At 41.1% G+C, this 23,973-nt stretch overlaps 2 protein-coding genes across 5 annotated transcripts in view; one reads left to right on the forward strand and one right to left on the reverse strand.

The window, feature by feature from the left end:
- RBM18 (RNA binding motif protein 18) lies at window positions 1-19,723 on the reverse strand. The gene is made up of 6 exons (XM_037879602.2): window positions 19,592-19,723; window positions 18,951-19,069; window positions 9,703-9,829; window positions 7,991-8,077; window positions 4,288-4,373; window positions 1-2,195 (listed from the first exon to the last, which is right to left on the reverse strand). Exons 2-6 carry the CDS (start codon window positions 19,061-19,063, stop codon window positions 2,036-2,038), a joined length of 573 nt encoding a protein of 190 aa, XP_037735530.1. The 5' UTR covers window positions 19,064-19,069; window positions 19,592-19,723; the 3' UTR covers window positions 1-2,035.
- The window catches only part of MRRF (mitochondrial ribosome recycling factor), a 19,948-nt gene continuing 15,670 nt past the window's right edge, over window positions 19,696-23,973 (forward strand). The window contains exons 1-4 of one of the 4 annotated variants that reach the window (XM_037879601.2): window positions 19,719-19,832; window positions 20,738-20,861; window positions 21,779-21,987; window positions 22,589-22,744. In XM_037879601.2, the coding sequence (XP_037735529.1) occupies window positions 21,804-21,987; window positions 22,589-22,744 (340 nt within the window). In that variant the 5' untranslated portion in view covers window positions 19,719-19,832; window positions 20,738-20,861; window positions 21,779-21,803. The other 3 variants (XM_043530752.1, XM_037879599.2, XM_043530751.1) reach the window with 3 other exon arrangements.

Here is a 23,973-nt window from a genome sequence, read left to right on the forward strand (position 1 = left end):
CACAGTTTAGACTTCTATTTATTCACACAGAGCTGTAAGAGCCTCAGCAAACGATCATATTTTAAATACAAATAAATATCACAGTAGCTTTCGAAAGGGAACACAACAGCATGCCTGATTCAAATGTAGCTATTTCTAAATTCATATTAAAAATAGAATTGACCATTTTGTTTTAAATAATTAGTCTAAATCCTCTGAGGATTGCAAGTGTGAGACCATATCACATAAGTGTAAAAACCTAAAACAAAACGAAGACCCAGTCTGCAAAAAATTTTAGCAGACAGCAATGTGATTCATAGGGGTGCTAAACCTAAAAGGAGGCTCACTTTCTTCAGATACCTGGGTAACAAGAAAAGTTAGAAATCAAGCAATCGCTAAAGACCTACTTTTAAACAATGATCCATTCCAGGCTTTGAAAACAGTGCATCTCTCATACAAGTGTAAAACTATGCTCTAGACAGATAGTAGAGAGGCTTTAAGGACATTTTATCAGAACTGTCATTATAAATTTCACTGTAAAATAGGTGAACAGTTTTAAGCATACAAACCTTAGTTTGCCATAAAAATGAGAAACATTTGGTCTAGAGAGAAACCCTGGGCAGTTTAGAGATAATTATCTCTTGTTTGGAAATGTAATGGTTATCAGTCTGGGCAAAACATTCAGGCCTGACTGACAAGGCAGAAAACTATATTATGGTTATAAGAACCTGCAGGGAGAGATTGGACACCATGACAAAATAGAAGTACATCTCCTGTAACAGGACATGAAGCTGTCTCCATCATAACTTCCACTTGTCACGCATATCCAACACTATATTGTGCACATAAAGGAACTAAACATTTGCAGTTTCATGGATCTTTTCTCAGATCTTTCGGTGTTGCAGAGAATGTTTAGGGAACAGAATGCGCGGTGTGCTGTTTTAAGTGAAATGCCAGTCCATTAGAGATAAAATGAACACTTTCTAAAGCAAAGATAATCCCTACAATACAGTAGCACCACTATGCCACAGATCCCGGTCACCCATATTTTCCTAACAGTCATAACCAAGCATCTTTGCTAACCAATCAAAAAAAGGAATTAACCTAGTTTGGGTGGATTTCTGAGGTAGTCTTTCTGACAGATGTCTCTGGGGCAGCAACATTACAGTGTCACACTGTCACATCTGGTTTATGGAGAATAACTTTTAAGGGGGATTACATTTATGCATGCTAGATATGCTACTGTAAAAACTTTAAACAGCATTTTCACACCATAAAATTCTACTGTTTTGCACATGAGATTTCAAGATCCATATTTTAAGTATTGTCATTTTAGAAGCACAGAGTAAATTCAATTATGTATAATAATTTAATAATTCCAATGCATTGAAAGAGACACTTGGATTTCTACAACTGTTCTGAAATATTAACATTTAAAATCCTTTTGCTGTCCCATGGTTAGATCTGGCTTTAATTTATTAAATTGAGGTGTAAAACAGATTTGCTGTCTTGTGTATAAATACTGCATTTTTATTTGCTAAAAGACATTGCAAAACCCATTTTAAGTTTGTTGTATGGAAGATGAAAAGGATTTTTTATGGTAACTAGTGAATGTTTATCAAAACTCAGTGTTTTCCCTCTGCTTAAAAAATATTTAAACCAAGTGGAACACTTCCTATGTTTGGGGGAAAAAAAAAAAAGATACTTTCTTAAATTTAACATTCAGAATTAAAATGGAACATTCCTTGTGTTTTCTTTTCTAACTGCATACTGGCTAATGTTTCTGGTCTTACTAATGAAACCAGACTAGCAACATGGATTGTCTAAATGTTAGTCACAAGTTTTGGATGGAACCTTATTTTTTCTGGACAGCATTGAATTCTGTACATACACTGACAGTACGGCGCAGTTATCAGAAAATTTAAAATGTTATGTTACAAAACACTGTAGCATATACAGTGAGATTGGGAAGGAAGGTGCCAGCTGAGCACAAAGTACAAAAGCACTGGAGGTGTATAAAACAGTCTTTCTTGCTACCATTATCCATTCATAATCATCATCTTCTAGATTTCCAGGCAGTTCTGGAGTAAGGAGTAGTCCTTTTTTTATCGGGTGGTTTGAAGTAGGAATAAGCTGGTGGTGTTGGATATTCCGCATCTGGATTCTCTGCCATCATTTTCAGCTTGGCTTCAATGGCTTTTATTTTTGCACTGACACTGGAAAGGGGAAAAGAGTGGAAGAGATAAGTCTAGTTTGTCTTTTACTAAAGACTGAACAATGTTCTCAAATAAACCAATGTCTCTTGCATCAGAATATTCAGATGTGTCAGGAGTAGTTAGAAGGTGGCTAATGTTACCTTCATAAAGGGAGTAAAGGTGGTAACCAAGAATCTATCAGCATAAAGATTGGTGTACAATTGCATTTTGAATGCTTTGTACATTTTGGCTAGTGGGAGGTCTGACCTGCATTACTGCACAACAAAATAAGGATCCCCTCCCACCACACACACAAATAGATGTTCTCTTGTTCGCTTTGAACCAGGAAAGCATGCCTAAAGTCTTCTCACTACATGCAAGTAATGCTACTTTACAACTAGTCTGAGCAAGCTGTGATACCACCCAGGAGTCAGTCTCATACAAAGCCACTGGAAGTTGCAGGGAAAAATGCAAGCCAGGCGCTTCCTTCAAGCTCAGAGTCAATGGAATTTTCCAGTCCTGGGTTCGAGTACAACTATGCTGCCATTAATATGGAGAGACCGTTTTTCCAGCTTTGTCAGAGCTCCTTGCAAAGGAAGAAACTCCTCCTCTGCCCCATCCCAAACTCCCAGAGCCCTCTGTCACCAACACCCTCCTACTAGGTAGGGACAGGACGGCACTTCCTTCTTCAGCTCACATCAATGTACTCCTCAGTCAGAGCACTGGGTGTTTACTACTACAACTCCTATGTTCATTCAGTGAAAACAGTCCCAAATGACAGTGACCAGGGGAAATTGGCTAGTACTAGTGCAAATTCCTATAAATTTCAGCCTAGTTTTCTTTATTTACTGGCAATTCAGTTATACTCAGTCCTAATCCCCATATAATGCTTCATTTATAGACTGCAGAATAATTAGACACATTTATAAAAACATTTAATTCAAGGATCACAAAGTGCTTTAAAAATATTAAACGTCACAGCTTCTCTGTGTGATACGTAAATAGTTTCAATTATATGGTTTCTCTTAGTGGACTATAGAGTGATCTCTCTTCTCACTTTTTTTATATGGAGTCTTTCCTCTTGAATCTGCTCTTTTAGATCCAACCTTTTGCAACCATGATTCAGAACTATTATCTGATGAACAGAGCATAAAGTTATCTGCTAGTTTATTCCTTTGGAGATATTTAACTTGTAAATCATCAAGGAAACTCATCTTAAGAGATCAGGCTAAAACAAAATTAAGTAAGGAAGCATCTAGGCTTGTAGTTTTCCCATTGGTCTAACAAAGGGACGTTCAATGGGATTAACTGTCTTTCCTGACTTCCAATCAAGAAAAACACGCACAAATCTAAAAGGACAAGCTCTACATTGAGAATGAATTCCCCACCCGTCAGTTTATTTCTAAGATCCGTAACAGCCCCCCACCCCCATACTTTCTGGCATTGAATGTGATGTGCAGTCCTCTGGTCCTGCAGGTCTCTCTCACTGCATTTCTCTTCAAGACCAGGGGCTCGATCATAATGAGAAGTGTTCAGTATTTTTCTACACCAGCATTTTCACTTTCATTTGGGAGATAACAGGGAAACTGGAACATGTTTTTCTCATCTAGAACGTTCGTCTAGAGTCATAAGTGTGAGAGGTTGGAACAGTTTCTAGGGCAGCTAAAATTGCAGCATTGAGAATATTGCATGGTGCACACTCTAATAAAACAGTGATCCCAGTGTGGCTACCAGAAACTGATAGAAGCAAATGGCTATTACTGAAATACATCTGAAAAATGTGGGCATCTTTAGCCAGGTGTGGTCATGGGACCTGGTCATGGTGATGCATTACACTTAAAAAAAAACAAAAAACAATCAGGGGTTTCATGTATCAATAAAGATAAAAGTTAAGTGTCAAAATTGTTCTGCATTAGATCAGTTATTTTGCAGCCTGACCTGCATTCAATAAGATACAGTAGTTAGAAGTAACTGTTTTAGTTAGGATCCAGAAAACAAAACACAAAACCAAAAAACCCCAATTGTGGGCCCATTTCTGCTTCCACTGAAGTCAAAGGGACTTTTGCCCCTGGGCTGACTGATTTGGCCACATTTTAATTATGTGGGTTCCTACCTTAGGTTAGACTGGGTTGGCTCAGTGCTGGAAGACGGTTCAAGACTGATTGGAAGAATTTTTTCATTTTTATTATGATCATATCTCTGCAGGTGAGAAAAGAGACTTTTAGTAATGATATTGCTTACATGAACTTGAATTGAAGACAAAGGCTCAGAAACACCAGGTTCGCCAACAGACACACTTCCAGTCTGGATTAATCTCACTTTATATTCTGCTGGCAAGCAAGAGTCTGTACAACTTTTACCAAAAAGCCTTGAGGTTAAGCTACACAGTAAAATGTAATGGCCCTTACAAACGTATTTGTTTTATTTGAAAATGCTTCCATTTGGAGTTCACATATGGCTAGAATGCTGTATGATTATCATGTGCACTTTATTTTGGATCATTAAGGTTTATCGTACCACCATTTAACATGTTTAGAGATGCTTCTTAGGAGTATGGTGTGTGGTGGTGGGGAAATATTCCAAATAGAACATATAACATATGTTCCCGGAGCTCCCATTGGCCGGGAACAGTGAACCGCAGCCACTGGGAGCTGAGAGCGGCCGTACCTGCGGACGCTCAGGTAAACAAAGCGTCTTGCGGCACGCCAGGGGCTTACCCTGAACAAGCCGCGAACGAAGTTTGGGAACCCCTGGCCCAAGGTAAGCCTACCATAGGGTACTAATAGATATGACCTTTGCAGAAGCACAGCGCAGAACCAGAAGGGAACACAGAACACTTGTTTCCTGTTCGAATGCAGTCATATGGAATTCCGCTGTGGAAAAGTAACGCATTCAACAACAGTTCAGAACCAGCTCCATTCATCAGAAGGCAGTTTGTGAGCCTCTCTTTTCTGACTGCAATGGGCCTCCTGAAATATTTTCAGTGTGTTCTACTTCCATGTTTCACTTGGCACAAATTCAGGTTTGTTTTTCTGTAGAACTGCTCAAAATGACAGCATCTAGTAAGGTTTTTTCTTTTTAAAGCCTTGGCTGTTCATCTTAAAACTATGTAGCATGGTGCTGGTATTGCCTAAAATAAACACATGTCACAATAGGCAAAAGCCTCCTGCAGTTAAATCTTTCCATTCAGAGAACTGCAAATGCTGTTGCAAACTGAACTATGGTATTTTGCACATTATTTGCCATACTCCCACACTGCTTGTGCATTAGGTTTTTCTGCAGAATTTCTCTCTAAGCAAACATTTGCTGTACTGACTGAAATTCCATTTATGATCTGACCATTTTCCATGCATAGAGAAGCGTGTAACATTCTACGAGAGCGCTACAGAATTTAGAGTTAATCAAAAATGGAGACTGGGTTTCCAAGAATTTGTATGTACGCTAAAAAGTACTGAGCCCTTAGAGCTTGATAATTAAAAAAACATGGTGGCCCTTAACAAGGCTACCTGTTTCCTTAGCTTTCAACACAAATACATATGTGTATTTCACAGCACAAAGGCTGGGGGAATTCCATATGTAACATTCCACATTGGGTAATTTGCTTTTAAAAGCAGCAAGTCACTCCCAAAAATCCAATTTTCCCCAAAGAAAATAATGAAAGATAGTTGTTAAGTACAACTTGGTAACCCAATGGCAGGGAAAAGACCACATACCGAAGAAATTAAAAGATAGGAATATGAGAACGACCATACTGGGTCAGGCCAATGGTCCATCGAGCCCAGTATCCTGTCTTCTGACAGTGGCCAATGCCAGGTGCTTCAGAGGGAATGAACAGAACATGGCAATTATTGAGAGATCCATCCCTTGTCATCCACTCCCAGCTTCTGGCAGTCAGAGGCTAGGCTGTGGTTCTTATCTGCGGGCCGCTTGCGGCCCAATCAGTACAGAGCTGTGGCCCATGTGACATCCTCAGGACCATACAGGTAGTATTGGATGTGGCGCACAATGGTAAATAGGTTGAGAACCATTGGACTAGGGACACCCAAAGCATGGGGTTGCACCCCTGGCCATCTTGGTTAATAACCATTGATGGATGTATCCTTCATGAACTTATCTAATTAATTTTTTAACCCAGTTATACTTTTGGCCTTCACAACATCCCCTAACAAAGAGTTCCACAGATTCGTTGTGCATTATGTGAAGTGCTTCCTTTGGCTTGTTTTAAGCCTGCTATTAATTGGGTAACCCCTGGTTCTTGTGTTATGTGTTATGGTTCTTGTGTTATGTAAATAATACTTCCTGAGTCACTTTCCTGAGACCATTCATGATTTTAATAGACCTCTATCATATCCCCCCTTAGTCATCTCTTTTCCAAGCTGAAAAGTCCCTGTCTTTTTAATCTCTCCTCATGTGGAAGTTGCTCCATACCCTTCATCATCTTTGTTGCCCTTTTCTGTACCTTTTCCAATTCTAATATCTCTTTTTTGAGATTGGGGGACCAGAACTGAATCCAGTATTCAAGGTGTGGGCGTACCATGGATTTATATAGTGGCATTTACAGTCTTCTTATACAGAGGCACCGACTTCCCCAGTTCCCGGGGGATACTTGACCCCCACTCTGCCCCAGACCCTACCCCCCCTCCACTCCTTCCCCCAAACTCCCACTCCCTCCCCGCACCTCTTCCTGCCACCACTCCTCCCCCTCCACCCAGCGCATCCTGAATGCTGCTGAACAGCTGATCTGTGGCGCGGCAGGAGGTGCTGGGAGGGAGGGGGTTGAGCTGATCAGCGGGGCCGCCAGCAGGTGCTGAGCACCCACTATTTTTTCCCAGGGGTGCTCCAGCCCCGGAGCACCCACGGAATGGTTCCTAATATTCTGTTCGCTTTTTTGACTGCTGCTGTACATTGAACAGATGTTTTCAGAGATCAACTATGACTCCAAGATCTCTTTCTTGAGTGGTAACTGCTAATTTAGATCCCATCATTTTGTATGTATAGTTGGGATTACATTTTCCAGTGTGCATTGCTTTGCATTTATCAGTACTGATCAATCAAAATTTGTTAGTCCTTACTACAGTGCCTCTCAGAGCAAAATCAACATGTGTTAAAATGAAAGGTAAAGGTGATTTGTTTTTAATAAGAAATGTGTTGCTTTATAAATCAGAAGTAAAAGAATCTACCACCTGCAGTGCTTTAGGAAGCAGAACAGAAAAACTAGGAAATGCAGAATCAGTGACACACCCTGTCCAAAAAACAGTACTGGGCAGAAGAAGTGATCTATAACCTCAGCTTCAGGACATAAGCCCATCACTAGCTGATCTCTTGTGGGCAAATTATTATGGAGATTCTAAGATCTTCTAAAGTTCCTGGCCAGTGTTGTAGACAAGATGCTGGCTTTGATGGATCACTGGTGTATTCCTGTGTGCCAGTTCCCATGTTACTAAATTTTACTGGGATTATATCAATACAATTGATAAAAATCTGATCCTTAATATTTATCATGTACAACTGATTATGATAAAAGACAAGCAGTCAGTCTGCAGAAAACATTCAGTACACAATTTCTAAAGGGTGAAAATATGTAAGGAATAAGATGGGCAGCAACATTCGTATACCAGAATGTGAACAAAATAAAAGCTGAAAATAAGATCACACAAGAAGCTTACACAAGCTCTGAATGCTGAAGTGAAAAGTTAAGAGTATAGAGAAAGACAATTATGCAACTCTCCCTGCTCTTGATCTAGCACAGAGAGAAGATTTTTGTTTCAAATTATGCATCCTCATAAGGCAGTTGAGGTTTGCAGTCAAAAGCTTACCTTTACTTGTGCATGTGCCCATCGCACCACCAGTTTCTTGGAGAGGGCCAGCTTACCATTGAGACATTGGATTGCTTGTTCTGCTTCCTGCACCGGAAGACAGTTCAATAAATAAACCAACTTAATTTTCTATCTAAATCTGTCCAAGGACCTATTCTTCCATGTACAAGACTGATTTACAGGGACAGCCGACTAATATCATAGAATCAATCTATGCTACTGTTCAGTTAGTGTTTCTGGGAACCCCAAACACCCATGCAAGCTACAATGCCCTTATAAACCATTTTCACAAGGAAAACTCTTTTACTCAAGGCAGAATAAAAGCATCACAGAAACTTCCAATGAACCTGATGTAAGGAACATTGGAACAGTGTTTCAAGGAGGTTTAAAAGTGCTCGGTTTCCTATGGTAAACACCTGCAATTCACTATTTGTATTTCTCTCAGTATTGCTTGCCTAAACTATTGACTTTACACCTGGACTCTGTTAAATAATCAGTGTTAGAAAGATCTGAGAATGAGACAAAGAGACAGAATATGAAGGTCAGCCACAGACCACACAATACATCATGGATTTCCTGAATCCTTAATATTAACTGGCTGATCCAGACCAGGCCCTACTGGATCCTGCTATTTCCTCCTATCCAGCTTATTTGTCTGTAGCTACCTCTGAAAAATGAGCTTCAAAAGGTTTCACTAAAGTCATCTTGGCTTGCTAAAAAATTGCAGAAGATGGGGGTAGGGGGGAAGACTATAGTCATTAGTATGTTGTTTGCTTTAACTTTGAGTTAATTTCTTGCTCATTACTTTAAAAAGCATTAAAGTTAGAATTACAACAGCATCTTTCAGTTACTCTGCTGCCCCACAGTGCTTCTATGCAGTGATCCCACTACTGTTAGCAACCTTCATTGCGGTATTATTTTCCCCAGTTCCTCCCTTCCAGGCATCAGTGCTCCAATGTTACTTCCTGAGCCACAAGGGAGTGATACTGAGCAGTATGTTGTGGCTTTAAGCCCACCTCCTTATTGGTGATACAGCAACAAAGGAGGAAGGCTGCACAAAACAAACACACTTTACCTGTGTAGCTCCTCACAGCTACACCCAATCCTAGTTGAACTGTGACAACATTTGTGACTATGACACTACAGGTAACTGAAATTTCAACCCATGCTTTATAATGTAAGATAAACCCCACAGGGATCAGAAGGGAATATTTCTTCCCCACACTCCCAACAGATGCACAGCATTACACAGTGGAGAATTGTATGAGGGTGGGGGTTTGTGTCTTCCTGAAGCATCAGGGTCTGGAAGAGTAAAATATAGGGAGAAAACAGCAGCAGTAGTCCTAGGTTTAGTAGGCTACACAATATGAAACTAAGAATGTATATGGATTGTCAACAAGCACTTTGGTACCCTACTAGACTACCATCCAGTAAATCTAATGGCTTGCCTATTAGAGTTAGCGTCAAAAAGCTTTAACAGAACAGCCCGCGGGAGGCGGTGGGGGAAGCACCACTGTTACTTCTAGGGACTGCACCATGTGGGTGGGATGGGTATGCAGAGGGGTTTATGTATTGCAAGGCACTTGGGCACCTCCTTTTTCCCTTCATTATTGTCTTCCATCTCATCTTTCAGTTGATGAAGTTAATTTAGACAGTAAAGGTAATCAGCCAGTCACAGGGATCAAAGGTTAAGAGAAAAAAAGCCAACATACCTGCTTGGTTTCAAAATTCACAAAACAGTATCCTCTGGGCTGCCCCTCCAATGCGCCTGACTTATGGAAGAGAAAGTCAAATTGCTTTACTTTGCCAAATTTCTGAAGGAGTTTGAGGAGGTGGTATCTGAAAAGAAAGAACACAACACAGACATTTATAGGCAACCTTGCACGTGAAGTTACAACAAGGCAATTTTAAAAGGGTGAAGAAGTCACCACATATAATTCAGTGACTTAAATCTGGTCTCAGATGTGTTCTCTTAAGAGTATGCACCCACTTCCATATATTTCCCAACCAGTCTAGTATACAACATCCCTCTGTGAATATCATCAGTGGCTGTTTTGTCAACTCACAGCACAAAAGCCTTAGAACTTAATCCATCCCCAGCAGTGCCATCTGAAGGGTTTGCAGTCTGGGCTAAATTGTGAGTTAGTGACATTTGCCTGACATCAAAATCGGAGAATCAGCCAGATACTGGAGGACAAAACTCCATAAAGTGACTGAGAAGTGACAGAAGACGAGATAGAAGCTGGTCAAATTTTGCTTTTATGTCAGCCCAGTGAGACCTAGTGATATGTTTCTGGTTGAGGCATATAACCATTGACATGCGCTAACCGTTTAATTTCAACTATGGACATGAAGATTACAGGCACGTCGATTTAACATTATCTTGCACTATTAAATGTGTTTTGTTAAACAAAGTATAAAAACCAACCACACAACTGCACATACTACTAAGATTTTGCACTTGATCTGTCTGCTTTGCAGGCTAGTGCACTAGACACACAATAAGGACTAATTTTGTTGGTTGAGTTAAAGCAATTTCTGCAAGTTCTCTGAACTTTTGTTAAAACAATGAGGAGTCCTTGTGGCACCTTAGAGACTCACAAATTTATTTGGGCACACGCTTTCGTGGGCTAGAACCCACTTCATCAGGTGCATGCAGTGGAAAGTACAGGAGCAGGCATAAATATATGAAAAGATGGGAGTTGCCTTACCAAGTGTGAGGTCGGTCTAATGAGACAATTCAATTAACAGTAGAATACCAAGGGAGGAAAAATAACTTTTGTAGTGGTAATGAGAGTGGGCCATTTCACAGTTGACAAGAAGGTGTGAGTAATAGTAGGGGGAAATTAGTATTGGGAAATTAGGTTTAGGTTTTGTAATGACCCAACCACTCCCAGTATTTATTCAGACCGAATGTGATGGTGTCCAGTTTGAAAATTAATTCCAGTTCTGCAGTTTCACGTTGGAGTCTGTTTTTGAAGTTTTTTTGTTGAAGAATTGCCACTTTTAGGTCTGTTATTGAGTGACCACGGAGACTGAAGTGTTCTCCTACTGGTTTTTGAATGTTATAATTCCTGCTATCAGATCTGTGTCCATTTATTCCACCACAGTCTCTGATGATGGCAGCTGATTTGAGAAGAAAATAACTGGACCACACTTCACCTGGCTAGACTTCTTCCTCCATAACAGGAAATATTACCTAGGAGTTACAGCAGGGAACTGAATCAGGTCTCTTAGGAGCCAATGACAGGTCTAACAGTGACTTGCTGTACAGGTTTAGCAAGTCACCTGACCTCTCTGTGCCTATTTTCCACTATATTAAATGGGTAGAATACTTGCCTCTCTACCTCACACTTAATGTTTGCAAAACTCTTTGAGATTCTTGAATGAAAGAAAGAAAAAAAAACCCAGCATATGCACAAACTCATAAATTCAGTGGTTGACCCACAACTGCCAGCGTGTCAAGGACCTTCAGCAAGACACATGAATAGCAAGGGCGCACAGACATTTTCCCTAATTAAAACCTGTTTCAAACATCTTTTCAGGCTACCGGCAAGAAAGTTCCAGGAATCTGAGTAAGCTTCCGGGACTGGCCAAAGTGGACATGCAGGATGTATGTTGTTAGAGGGTAAAGGTGCAACAAATCTTCAGGCCAGTGGTGGATGTGGAAGTTGTTTCAGAGTGGATTAAGCAGATTTTAACTGATTACCAGAAAAGCCTTCCACCTCTTACAAGCACAGATGAAATACTGATGTGGTATTTCCTACACTATGTTCTTCCAAAAGACCTGTAAACACTCAATCGCTGCTCAGGGGAATATGAACAAACTAGACATCAGAAAATATATTGAAAACTTCTAAGCAAAATGGAGGAATTAACAAAATGCTGGCAAACTTCACCACTCCCTCCCTTCCTGTTGCATCCAGTGCTACCCAGTCAACAAATTCAGACACAACTGAACATCCATTTCTAGGATGTGCACTCCTGAGGTGCTAAATTCCTCAAGATATGGAGACCATTCCTTGTTGCATCCTCCAGAGCCAGGAAAAATGTTGAAATTCCAGGGCCTTTTGAAAGCCATTTTCACATAATTAAGTAATGTTTTATTAGCTATTTTTAGGAGTATGAAAATAGAGCCCTGACCAAACTGTTCTTTCCCCAAATATTGTTTCAAAGTAGAAGGAAACAATGTTTCTGACCATATTTTGTTCAGAAACAAAAATACCCCTAACTTATATAGCTACCTTGCCAAAGGGAACAGAGTTTGTTTTTCTTGTGAGAGCCCACACATCCAAATAGTGACTATTTATTTTTACTTTCTTGGCAGCAGGGTGGTAGTTTGTAAATGTCCTAAAAATACAATAATCTGGAAGATATCTCCAGCAGATTATATTTAGGTCACATTTGACACAAACACCCTTTATCATCAAGCCACAATTAGCTAAATTTATACAAATGCTGGCTAAATCTATTCTGGATGAACCAACGAGAATTGCAGTCTTGTACGAGTAAAAAATGGCAGGCTCTGTATATGCCTTTTAGCTATTGATACTTTTAGATCATTAATAATAATCAGAAGTTTAACCAATGGGGTTTACAAGCAAAATGAAATTTAGAAGTGAAGGAAGACCTGCCAAGGAAGTATGTAGTCTGAAAAAAGTGGTCTGTTGTAAAAACTCCATGCTTGAAAACTTTATTAGACCAACCACTTGGGCTACATGGAGCTTTGAGCTATTCACACAGATGTGGCCCCCTCAGATTGTTGTAGCCAACCTCAATTTCCACTTCCTGTCATCTGATGTAAATGTGAGACAAACCAGCAGCTCTCCCATTTCCTTTTCCTTTGGCCTTCCTCCTGGCACCCTGAGCGCTATTCAAACACACTCAAGGCTTCCTCTGAACAATGCTATCCCAAGGATACTGAAAAGGTACCGGGCCACATGCTAAATCTATCATTACTAGGAATTTTCCCCCATAGGGAGCCAGTAAATGTCTGTAACAACAACTTATGTACACATTATTTTCTAGGTAGAACTCATCAGGTTAGAATCTTAGACAAGTAGCTGCACAGTGGAGGAAGGAGAAAAACATACTGTAGAAGCTTGCACACATTCGATGGCTAAGAAAATGGAAGTCAATACGTGTGTAAGTGGGTAACAAAGTGTAACATTTTAAATACAATATTTGCCTTTCCAAAATACTCTTCAAGTAATAACCTCAGAATGTTTTGCAGACAATAAGCCTCAACTGCTGTGAGGAAGGCAATTGTTACAGATGAGTAAACTAAGGCACAGCAAGATTAAGTATCACATCATAACAGGTTAGTGGTAGAGAGCAGAATCCAGATGTCTTAACATCCAGAACTTCACTAACTCCTAGAATAAAAGTTCACAAACTGTGGTCTGTGAACAATCGGTGGTCTCCGGAAGAATTGCTGATAGTCATAGACAGACGTCTGGTCACATGACAGGGTGGAGAAAAAAAGAGGATTTTTTAAAAATCAGATTTGTTTTAAATTAAACACATTTTTCTTTTAAAAATAAACTAATTTAAAATTAATGTTGAAGTTATGACAGCCTGTATTAAAGGCCTAAATTTACTATAATCTATTACAATAATTTAAATAAAAATAATGTTCAAGCAGTACGTTTGTTGCCAAAGTTTAAAGAAAGTCAAACCACTGAACTGGTGCAAGTCACTGGCTAAGCACCTACAACCAGAGTTTGTTGAAGTGCTAAACCTGCTTTTGACAGCAGTATACTGTTCTGCAGGTGCAGAATATTTGTTTAATTTCAGTTTATTTTACTATTTCACTTCAATGACTAGGCAATTTAAAGTTGAGAAACTGATTGTGAGCTGAAAAAGCAGGAAAGCTGGTTTTCCTCTTCCACTCTATGAATAAAAATGAGGTGAGAGGATGAGAGCTACTAGTTCTAACATCTTAAAGGACATGGTGACTAGAAACAATCAGCTCAGTTCATTAACTATAGATACTTCCTTTGTTTAATAAATCACTTAGTTTTAAAACAAAATGTGTTTTGATTAATTTTTTCTTATGTATTCATCAAAATTGAGATAGTTTTAACTAAAAAAATCATTTTAAAATGCTCTTTCTGTGCATTTTAACTGAATTCCAATTTCCATCCAAATTTAGCTTGATACAAATCATAAGTAAAAAAAATCATACTCTAGTAAACAAAAACTACATCATTCTCCATTTTCTAAAAAACGTTGTTGAGAATTCAGAATCTGAATAAATGTACGTGAAAATATATAATTTCTTAAATAAATGTGCATCATTATAGTGTATCCTCCTGGTTAGCAAACAGAATCACCAAATTTGGCATAAAGACTACATTTAACTGCAAGTCAACATGATTTTATGGTTACCAACCAGTGAGAATCAACCTCTCTTTAGGAACAATCAACCCACTCTACCACATGATATCAGGGTGGATTTGATTTAAATCAAATTTATTTAAATCACTAATCAGAAAGACTCAATTTAATCATGGATTTCTACATTAAAAAGTGCATTCTTGTTGGCTGTTATAACCTTAATACATATTCTTCACAACTGGGTCTCTTTTATGGCCTGCTGCCATTATAGGTTTTCCCTTCTAGTGAGAGAACGGTATGGTAGATCTCAAATCAACGAAGGCTACACTCAGAAAGACCTCAAGACTTCTGGAATATGCTGCCCAAACAGTTTCACTTTTGTTTTTACTGCCTGTCCCTCCCTTCTTACAGTTATCTCCAGACTTCTTTTCCTTGTCGAGATCTATTCTGCCCCCAACAATCTTCTTTTCATTGAACTTTTTGAAACTTGCACTTTTAGAGAGAGGTAAGGGATTGACTCTGTGTACACAAATTTGCAGAGGGACAATAGGGTTAAGAGCTGTTATTTCTCACCTCTATATATTATTTATTTAAAACATTTTTGCTGTTAACAAGCATGTTATCTTTGGAGACAAAAATCCACAGTTTGAGAACTGCAAAACTAAGCATCTCTGATGGTATCTTCTAGACTGAGCATTGAGTAGATAGAAAGATTAACCTAAATAATCTATTCAGAAGCCCCTGGAAACCTAGAGTCCCTAATCCATGAACTACTGGAACTCATTTACAAAACTTTTCTTAAACATTACATGAATATATTGTCTCATACTATATTGTCTCATACTATATAATTAGAATTTATAATCCCTATTCCATGATGAGATATCTTTGAGCTATAATGTATCTTAATTAAAAGTACCTTTAGATAGGTTTTTTCCCTCAAAAAGCATTTTATCAAAAAAATCCGATTTAAATAAAAAAAGTGGATTTTTTAAAAAAAATCATTGATTTTTATCCACCCTGGTTGCCACTGAGATATTATGTAATTACAAAGGAAAGGAGACGAGGTCTGTGCAAGTATGACTGGGAGAGGAGATGTCCACGGGAATCTCACTATTAAGACGCAGTACATACCATGAAAAGAAGAAATTCTGTGCTAGTCCCATAATAGAATCATGGCCATAGTATCTACCACACGATTCATTTTTGCATAGCCAATAGTCTCCTTAACTCCACATACTGGTGGTTAGTAATCTGTGGGAAGCAACACTCCCTATGCTTAATTTATAACTTTTTAATATTCATAATTGTACGGTGAGATGTGTGCTCAAACATGTATATTTTCTACTGTCTTTACAGCACCCAATTTGTGGCTATGGGTTGCTCTTTAAAGGGCTTCATGACTGTAAATACTCAGAGTTGAGACCTTCATTTAAATAAATAAATTTAAACCCAGTTCTTCTTGAAGGAAGAACACCAGCTATCGGCATCAAGATGGTTTTACTCAATTACAAAAAGATGCTACATATAAATTCCAGTGGGCAATTCCCTGAAAAAATAGGGATCTGCTGCAAACAAGGACTGACATTTAGTTTTCACTGTACTTGTCCTCCTGATTGGTAAGCACAACTACGATCCCTATGAAAGGCAGGTAAAAGCACATGTCAAACTCAGAAGTGATCAAGAAAAGGCAGTAGCCAAGAGATCTCTTCTTGTATGTAAACTTTTACTGACGTGACATGAAAGATTCAGTTTCTTTACTCAGCACTGATAGTTCAAAGTGAAAAAGGGAGCTGCACGGAAGTAAACTCAGAGGCTGTTTAATCCCTGTAAATGGTGTTGTCCTCTGCTGAAATGATTTTTAACTGTATAGTACTACTCAGCAAAAGAGGAATAGAATACTCTCACAAAACTGTGACTCAGACCTTTGTTATGCTAACACTAGAATACCCATAGGTCTTAACCCAGAATTACAAAACTTTAAATGAATACAATTCATTTAAAAACAGATATTGCCAATAATGTGCAATTTTTTTTAGTGACTATTTTAGTGCTGGGAAAAAACTCCTCAGCACAGGTACAGAATGAGTAGCAGCTGGAAAACAGTCACCCACAACTACTCACCAATATGTTTCAATCCTGTTATAGAGGGACCACCTCCGAGGGTGAAAGTGGAATTCAGCCCTCTGCCTCAGCGGAGACTACCAACAAGTGGACCAATTAATGCAAAATAACAGTGTTTTTTTTTTGTTAATGAACATCTGATCACCAGAAGGAAGTGGTCTGAGACACACCAAATTAATTTCACACAGGTCACCTAAGAGCTGCCAGATGGTAACAACGTTCAGCCACTATTGATCTGGGCTGGATTTGAAGTGATGATCTACAGTAAGAGGCTCTAACAAAAGGTCTTAAAACAAGATGTAAGAACATCGCAGGAAGGAATGTCAGAGGAAGTTATACAGCCAATCTATTTAACAAGCATATTATACTCCTTCCCTCACACTGACCCTGCATCCTGAATCCCCAAGGACTTCACAAACAAATATTTCCAAGAGGCCATATATCTAATCATGTCATCTTGTGCAATTATTGAATGCAGGCAAACCAAAGAAATACAAACGTGGGGCAAAAAATGGTAATTAATGCAAAAGAGGTGGCCGTAGCCCAGAGCTGAACGATTGAAGAGGACATTACATTAATGATGGACTCCACTTAGAGACACGATTAGAACACTGCTCCCTGAAAAGGAACTGCACTTAGAACAAAAATGTAGCACTTGCAAAAACATAAGGAGCAGAACAAAAATTGGTTCCATGACAGACACACAAAATAGTCTAGGGAAAAAAAAACCTATTTACTTGAAGTGTGTAAACCCTTGATTGTTCTATAAAAACTCCTAAGATTTTTAGTGTACCACACAACTAGCATCTAATATTTTTACAGCAATCCACCTACCTCCCTGAGATTTCAAATGTACACTTGTGTTACCACAACATTTAATTTGCATTTAATCATTCCAAGGCCAGCGAAGTGTGATGCTTACACATTTATTGTAGACAGAAAATCTTAAGAGATTAGGGTCATGTTATATTCTGTATAGCAGCTGTTCAGTTACTAAGTTAGTTAATTCCCTGTTTAGTCCACACCCAACTGCTGACAAGGACAAGATAGCAAAATAACCACCTGGATCTTCCCGCAAAGTGTCGCAACAAGTCTAAAGTTCCTGAACACATTTTTAGAAAAATAAGAGGATTCTTTTCATCTCCAGATTTCCAGTCGGAGAATTGGCTCTGGGAAACGTCACATCAAATGCACTGGCAGTGTGGCTACATGAACTCTCTCACAGGAGAGCTGTGCAGCAGGAGCTGTACTCTACATCTGCTGTCTATCTCTGGAGCCCTTTCCTCCTATTTCACGCCTCTCTTTAGGAGGTACTGAATCATGGTGGTACCCAAGTACTACCCTGGCACCCAGTGAGATCCAAATGAAAACAGGTCAGCAATTCAGGCTAAGCACTCTGTTGCTCTAACTCAGTGGTTTTCAAACTGGGGTCCGCAGACCATGCCTAAGATTTCCAAAGAGGGTCACACTTTTACTTGAAACTTTTTAGGGATCCGCAAATGAAAAAGGTTGAAAACCACTACTCTAACTTATTAACATTATCTTCTAGATCGGTATGTTATTGAATTAGAAAATAGAGAAGGGCGCTATTACACTATTTAAGATACCATCTTGATGGGATGTCATAAATGTCAACAATTTAGTATCCTTCTCTCCCCCAAAAGGGCCAGCATGTCTCATCCACTGTACACTTATAAATCTTCAATATTGTTTTCAGATATCGCAGTTACTTCTTTTAATGTCACTTGGGACTAAGTTTTAACACTTCAGTATACAGTGGGTAGTGCTGGGTAAAAACAACTTGGAGTCAGATCAATACTAGCCAGCCCCTTCACTGGATGGTCTGTCTCTGATTTGCATTAGTCACTAGATACTACCCAAAAAGAAAAGGAGGACTTGTGGCACCTTAGAGACTAAGGAATTTATTTGAGCATAAGCTTTTGTGAGCTACAGCTCACTTCATCGGATACAGCATCCCAAGGGAAGCAGAATGAGCATTTGTTTGGGAGCAATTAAATTAGGACTGGGTAAAGCATACAAAACTGCTAAACTCTGACGGCAAGAAAAGTCTGACTTCATACGTTAGGCGCTTTAGAGCTGGTTTCTAAAGTATCCTTAAGCAAGTCTTCAGCAGCAGCTGGAAACTTCTAATCTAACTTGTAGCAATACAGTCGGAATGGAGAAAAGAATCAAGGGTCAGGAAACAGGCAATGTTTTAAGCACAGTATATTAACCTCTTTATCCACTAACTCTTTGCCAAGGTACCACACAAGGCTCTGAAGGCTTAACAGCTCCTAAGTATTCCAGACATCTCCAGAAATAATTAATCTGCCATACATTATTGAATGCTGCTGATTTTAATGGATAGCAGAGGCACAGGTGCTGTGGAGGAGCAGCAGTCAGAGCTGAGAACTTCAAAAGTCAACAAACTAAGACTTAACGTGCCTCCAGGTTACCAGCACTGTGATTTGTAGAAGCTAAAGCAGTTCAGACTTACTCGGTTATCTTCGGATCCAAGTTCCCAATCCACAGCCGATGGCCCTCCTGCAGAGAGCCCTCAGAGAGGATGGACGCGTTCTCCAAAGGCAGGGTTTTGATTTCCGCCGCCATCAATCTCTGCGTATGAGAAATGAAATACCGACACACTGGGTGACAGCTGCGAGACAGCCCGGGGGGAGCAGAGCCGCCGCTTCCCTCCCCCCTTCGCCTGGGCCGGGGCGGGGGGGGGGGGAGCGACCCCAGGACGGGGGCTGTTTATTTAAGCGGGGACACAGAAAGCCAAGGGGGGGTTCTGGGGAGAAAGGAGCCCGGGCAGGGGACACGGGGACCCCACCGCAGGAAACCAGAGACGGGCCCGGACTCGCACAGGGGCACGGGTGGGCGAGGGACGGGGTGGGGGAGGGTACAGAGAAAGGCCAGGTGGGGGGGGGGGTCAGGAGGCGGGGGGGGGTAGACACTGTGCTGGGGGGGGGGGACAGGAGGCTGGGGGTGGCAGCAGGGGGAGGCGGGGCGAGGCCGGGGGCTGTTGCCATGGTGAGGCCGGGGGCGACGCTGGCAGGAGTAGGCCGGGCCGGGCTCACAGGGCCCGGGCGGGGGCGATAGGCCGGGCCGGGCCCCAGGGCCACCGGCCGCACTCACCACGGGTCCGTCACTCCGGACCGGCGCTGCCAGCGGCGGCGGCCTCCACTGACCCTAGGCCCCGCCCCCTCCTTGAGAGGAGGGGCACGCCACGCCAACGTCTGACGTAAGGACGTGTCGCAGGTGGGTGACGTTGGCGCAGCGTGCGGCGCGGGGCTGAGCGGCGAGTGGGAGCGCGGGGCCGCGCGGCGGGGACCGGGAGACCGAGCAACGGCAACCAGAGCAGTGGGCGGGGCTTAAGGTCCGGGGCGGGGCTGAGCGAGCATGGGGGCGGCCTGAGGGTGGGGGCGGGACTGTGCAGGCAGCGTGAGCGCAGGGCACCTGGGGGCGGGGCTCGGTGGAGCTGTGTGCCATGGGGGTGGAGCTGTGTGCCATGGGGGCGGGGCTACACACTATGGGGCGGGGCTGGAGAACAGGGGCGGGGCTACACACTATGGGGCGGGGCTGAGGAACAGTGGGTGGGGCTATTCACCATGGGGGGGAGCTCCGGAGTAGGGGGTGGTTCTAGGGATAAGGGGCGGGGCTTGCATTATGGGGCAGGGCTGGTAGTGGTTGGGGCTATGCACCATGGGGCAGAACGCCAGGAGCAGGGGGTGGGCGAAGGGGCGGGGCTTGTACCGGGGGCGGGGCTTGGAGAGCAGGGGGTGGGGCAGGGTTAAGTGGTGGGCAGGGGAGGTGCTCCTGAGGCCAGGTGCCCTCTTGGCCTAGGTATCTGACATAGGGCTTCATAAGGGGTGTGTAAGGGTCAGGGAGGTGGGGGAGTCTGTTAAGCATGAGGTGCCTGGGGTGATCTGTAAAACCCAGCCCCTGGCATCTTGTGGCTGCTAAAGATCCCCAGGCATTGATATCACTGTGTGAACTCCTCTCCAGAGCCCAAAACAGGAATGTATCTTCTGCCTGCATAATTTCCTATTGCTGTTTTTAGCTGGGTGTGGTATTCCTCACTTCCTGTCCTACACCTCAGGGCAGCATTGCTGTGTGGCTACTAACCCGCCACCACATTCTACTCTGTCTTTCCATCTTCAGTTGTTGCCAATTCTCACAATTGTTCGGTCTCGCACTAGGTGTTATTTTTACGTAAGTCTCAGCTCCTGGATTCGTGTGAATACAGGAGAATCCCAACTGTCATTTAATTTTTTTACAAAGGTTCGTGGCTGACCTGGTTGCAGAAAAATGCTTGAACATGTGACCTATCTGTACCCTAGAGGTTCAAAAGCAAGAAGGCAAAATAAAAGAACCCCACATTTATTATTTATTAAAAATCATATTTGTAAGTCAATCTCATAATGTTCAAACGGTTGGGGTTGGCAGTAGCGTATTATTATTGTTATTTACTTGTTTTGTGGGAGCATTTTGGAAGCTCGGACAAACGGTTCCTCTTGTATTGTGTGTGGTAAAGAAAAGACAACAAGTAACAGAGAAAATAGTCCTGCTCCCAGAGAACTTAGAATCCAAGTGTCACAGAGGAAGCAGAAGTTGGACAAAACAGACAAAAGAAACATAAAAACAGCCATAGTGGGTCAGACCAACGGTAGCCCAGTATCCTGTCTCTGACAGTGGCCAGTGCCAGAGCTTCAGGGGGAAGTGTACAGAACAGGGCAATTATAGAATGATCCACTCCCAGCTTCTGTCAGTCAGAGGTTTAGTGTTGCCCTGAGCATGGGTTTGCATCCCTGACCAGCATGGCTAATAGCCATTGATGGATGTACCTTCCCCAGGGTCTTGTTCTGTTTGTACAGTGCCTAGCACAATAGGGTCCTGGCCTAAGTGCTACTGCCATACAAATAATATATAGTCATCATTATTTTAAAAACAGGAAGGGGATTGAGGGATTCTAGAGTCTCAAATTTTGTGCCACCGAATTTTGTGTTTAAATCTGTATGCGACTGACATATTTAAGAGCATCTTGTCAAAAATGTGGTCATACCTGTGTTTCAAGTTTCCATCTTAACGCAGCCTCCACACCTCCTTGGCAGATGTCAATATTAATGCTATATGAGTATATTGGATCCAGTCATTCTGCCATTGAAATCAGCAGCAAAACTGCATTGATTCATTAGGACCAGAAGCAGCCTGTTGTCCTCTGATCATTATCATGGACTGACAGTTTGATATTAAACTTGAAACCATTTTTACACGATGATTGTAGAAGACTGTTCTTGTATCTCCCATTTTTCCCTTTTCCAGGTGAACGAAAGAGTAGTTGTATGCCATGGCCATGGCATTAAGGTGTCTCCGTCAGCTGCCTCCCCTGTTTCATAATTCTCTCTCAGGACTAGTAAGGCCACCCCTGCAAGTACCTTTGAGACATACAGCCCTGATGCTGAATGGCTGCAGGCAGTGTGTGGTCCACCAGACAATGCTCACCAGACATCTAGCTACCAAGAAAGCCAAAGGTAAAGAAAGAAGCCTCTTTACTAGAATTTGCCACTTCTAATTATGTATCCATACTTTGCTGAAAGTAGGATTTCCATCCTGATGTCACTTACACCTTAATGAACATTCCCCTTCCACCTTTTTTTCTCTGGGAAATACCTTTATTTTGGTGACCAGAACATTTTATTTTCTTCAAAACGCTCTAATATTTTTAGTCCTTGCGCAGCTGAAATTTAATTTTAAAACGCTCACTTAGCACTCTTATTGCCATCAAGGTGACTATTTGCATGAGTAAGGCCATTAATCCCTGATCTGGAAAGGAATCTCGCAAGAGTCCACACCTGTAGAGATCTTTGCAGGATCAGGTCATTAATTAGCAATCTTCACGTTCCACATTGGAATTAGTGTTGCAAAACAAACAGCGCATGATGTGCAAAAACATTTTGGATCACAGGCTTATCATTTACCATCTTAAAAATATATACTTCAATTTATGCTAACCTCCAGTTACTAATCTGAAAGTAGTTGCAATGGCTCCTTTTTGTTTTCTAATGTGATAGCTCAGTAAGAGACCATGGTGTTGTCAGTGGTACAGAAATTAATTGTGTGTCCAATTTTCAGCTAAAGGTAAAGGGCAGACCCAAGCCAGAGTGAATATCAATGCTGCCTTAGTTGAAGATATTATCAGTCTCGGGGAGGTAAATGGCGAAATGAAGGCAGTGATGGAAGCCCTTAAGGAAGAATTCGGGAAAAATCTCAATATAAGAACCTCACCAGGTCAGTAACTTGCTTGTATAATTCTCTACTGTCTATAAGTAAATCCGCTGAGCCTTTCCAGCCCAGATCTGTGTCTTTCATTTTCTGTAAATTGATTTTCTTTTTATTGAGTTACTCACTGGGTACTGCAACCTTGAGATCCCCAACTAAAGACTTTCTTCACCCTGAGCTTGACCAGGAAGAATCCATTTTTGTTAATAACTTCCTGAAAATGGCTTTTGTAAGTGGGAGATGTCAAAAATGTCTAACTGAACTGTTTGCAGATGTGATGAAGAAGCAAGTTGTCAGCTAATGGTGCAGTAGGGCAGGAAAAATCCAATTGCCATTAAATTAGCCTTTTGGAAATTGCCATCAGGCTGGTGTCTGGCATATGCAGACTTCTTCTACAATGCATATTTGTGGTTAGTGACCTTTACAAACCCTGTTCAGTGAATTTTGTGTTCATAAAGAAACGTGAATATATTTGACCAAGCTACAGTTACTCTAGCACACTGAATACACACATTTGTAATGCGTATCCAGTTTCAGGGAGAAAACTTAAACAATGGCCAAATATGGATCATTCACCACCCCAACTCAGTCTCTAATGGAGTTAGAATGGGCAGCTCAATTGCTTAACGATTTATTTTAACCTCAGTTATTTTTTTTTTAAAATCATACTGATAAAGTGCCCCGTCTCCCCTGTGCTTTCTGGCCTGTTAACATTTTGCAGCAGAAACTACAAAGCAGATTAAGGGGATCTTAGAGTGAAATAAAATACTTTAAATTAGACAGTGAACTGCACCTCCTGTGGGGACTTAGGAAAGAATCTGGGGGCACAGAGGAACACCGCCAGCTTAAAAATCATATAAATCTCCTGTACTTGTGTTATAAGAGGTTAGATCATTTATACTGCAAGAATTTTAAATACTTAATTTCCACCTTACTATTTATGTTCTTCGTTTACCATTTTTATTCTGTCAGTTTATTAGTCAGTTTCACTTTCTGGTTTTCATGCACTAGCATAATCCTGTGAAGTTTGGATTGCAAAAACCATAGGGGGATGTATAAATACAAACAGGACTGCTTGTTCTGCAAGGGAAGAACAGACCTATTTTAAAAATATATTGTCTTTTCTTCTAATGTCTGTATGCACAATATGAAGAAGTAGGAGTATGAATGCATATTGCAATTGCAATGCCGTTCAGTTTTTTTAAACATAAAAGTGCTGTGTAATATTGACATGCCAT

The sequence above is a fragment of the Chelonia mydas genome, chromosome 16 (genome assembly GCF_015237465.2).
Source record: "Chelonia mydas isolate rCheMyd1 chromosome 16, rCheMyd1.pri.v2, whole genome shotgun sequence".
NCBI lineage: Eukaryota > Metazoa > Chordata > Testudines > Cheloniidae > Chelonia > Chelonia mydas.

Coding starts and splice junctions, on each gene's coding strand:
- RBM18 (XM_037879602.2), bottom strand. CDS start 19,063: ATGGCGGCGGAAATCAAAACCCTGCCTTTGGAGAACGCGTCCATCCTC. Junction 9,830..18,950: donor TTGGATCCGAAGATAACCGA/GTAAGTCTGAAC, acceptor CTTTCTTTTCAG/ATACCACCTCCTCAAACTCC. Junction 2,196..4,287: donor CCAACCCAGTCTAACCTAAG/GTAGGAACCCAC, acceptor TCCCCTTTCCAG/TGTCAGTGCAAAAATAAAAG.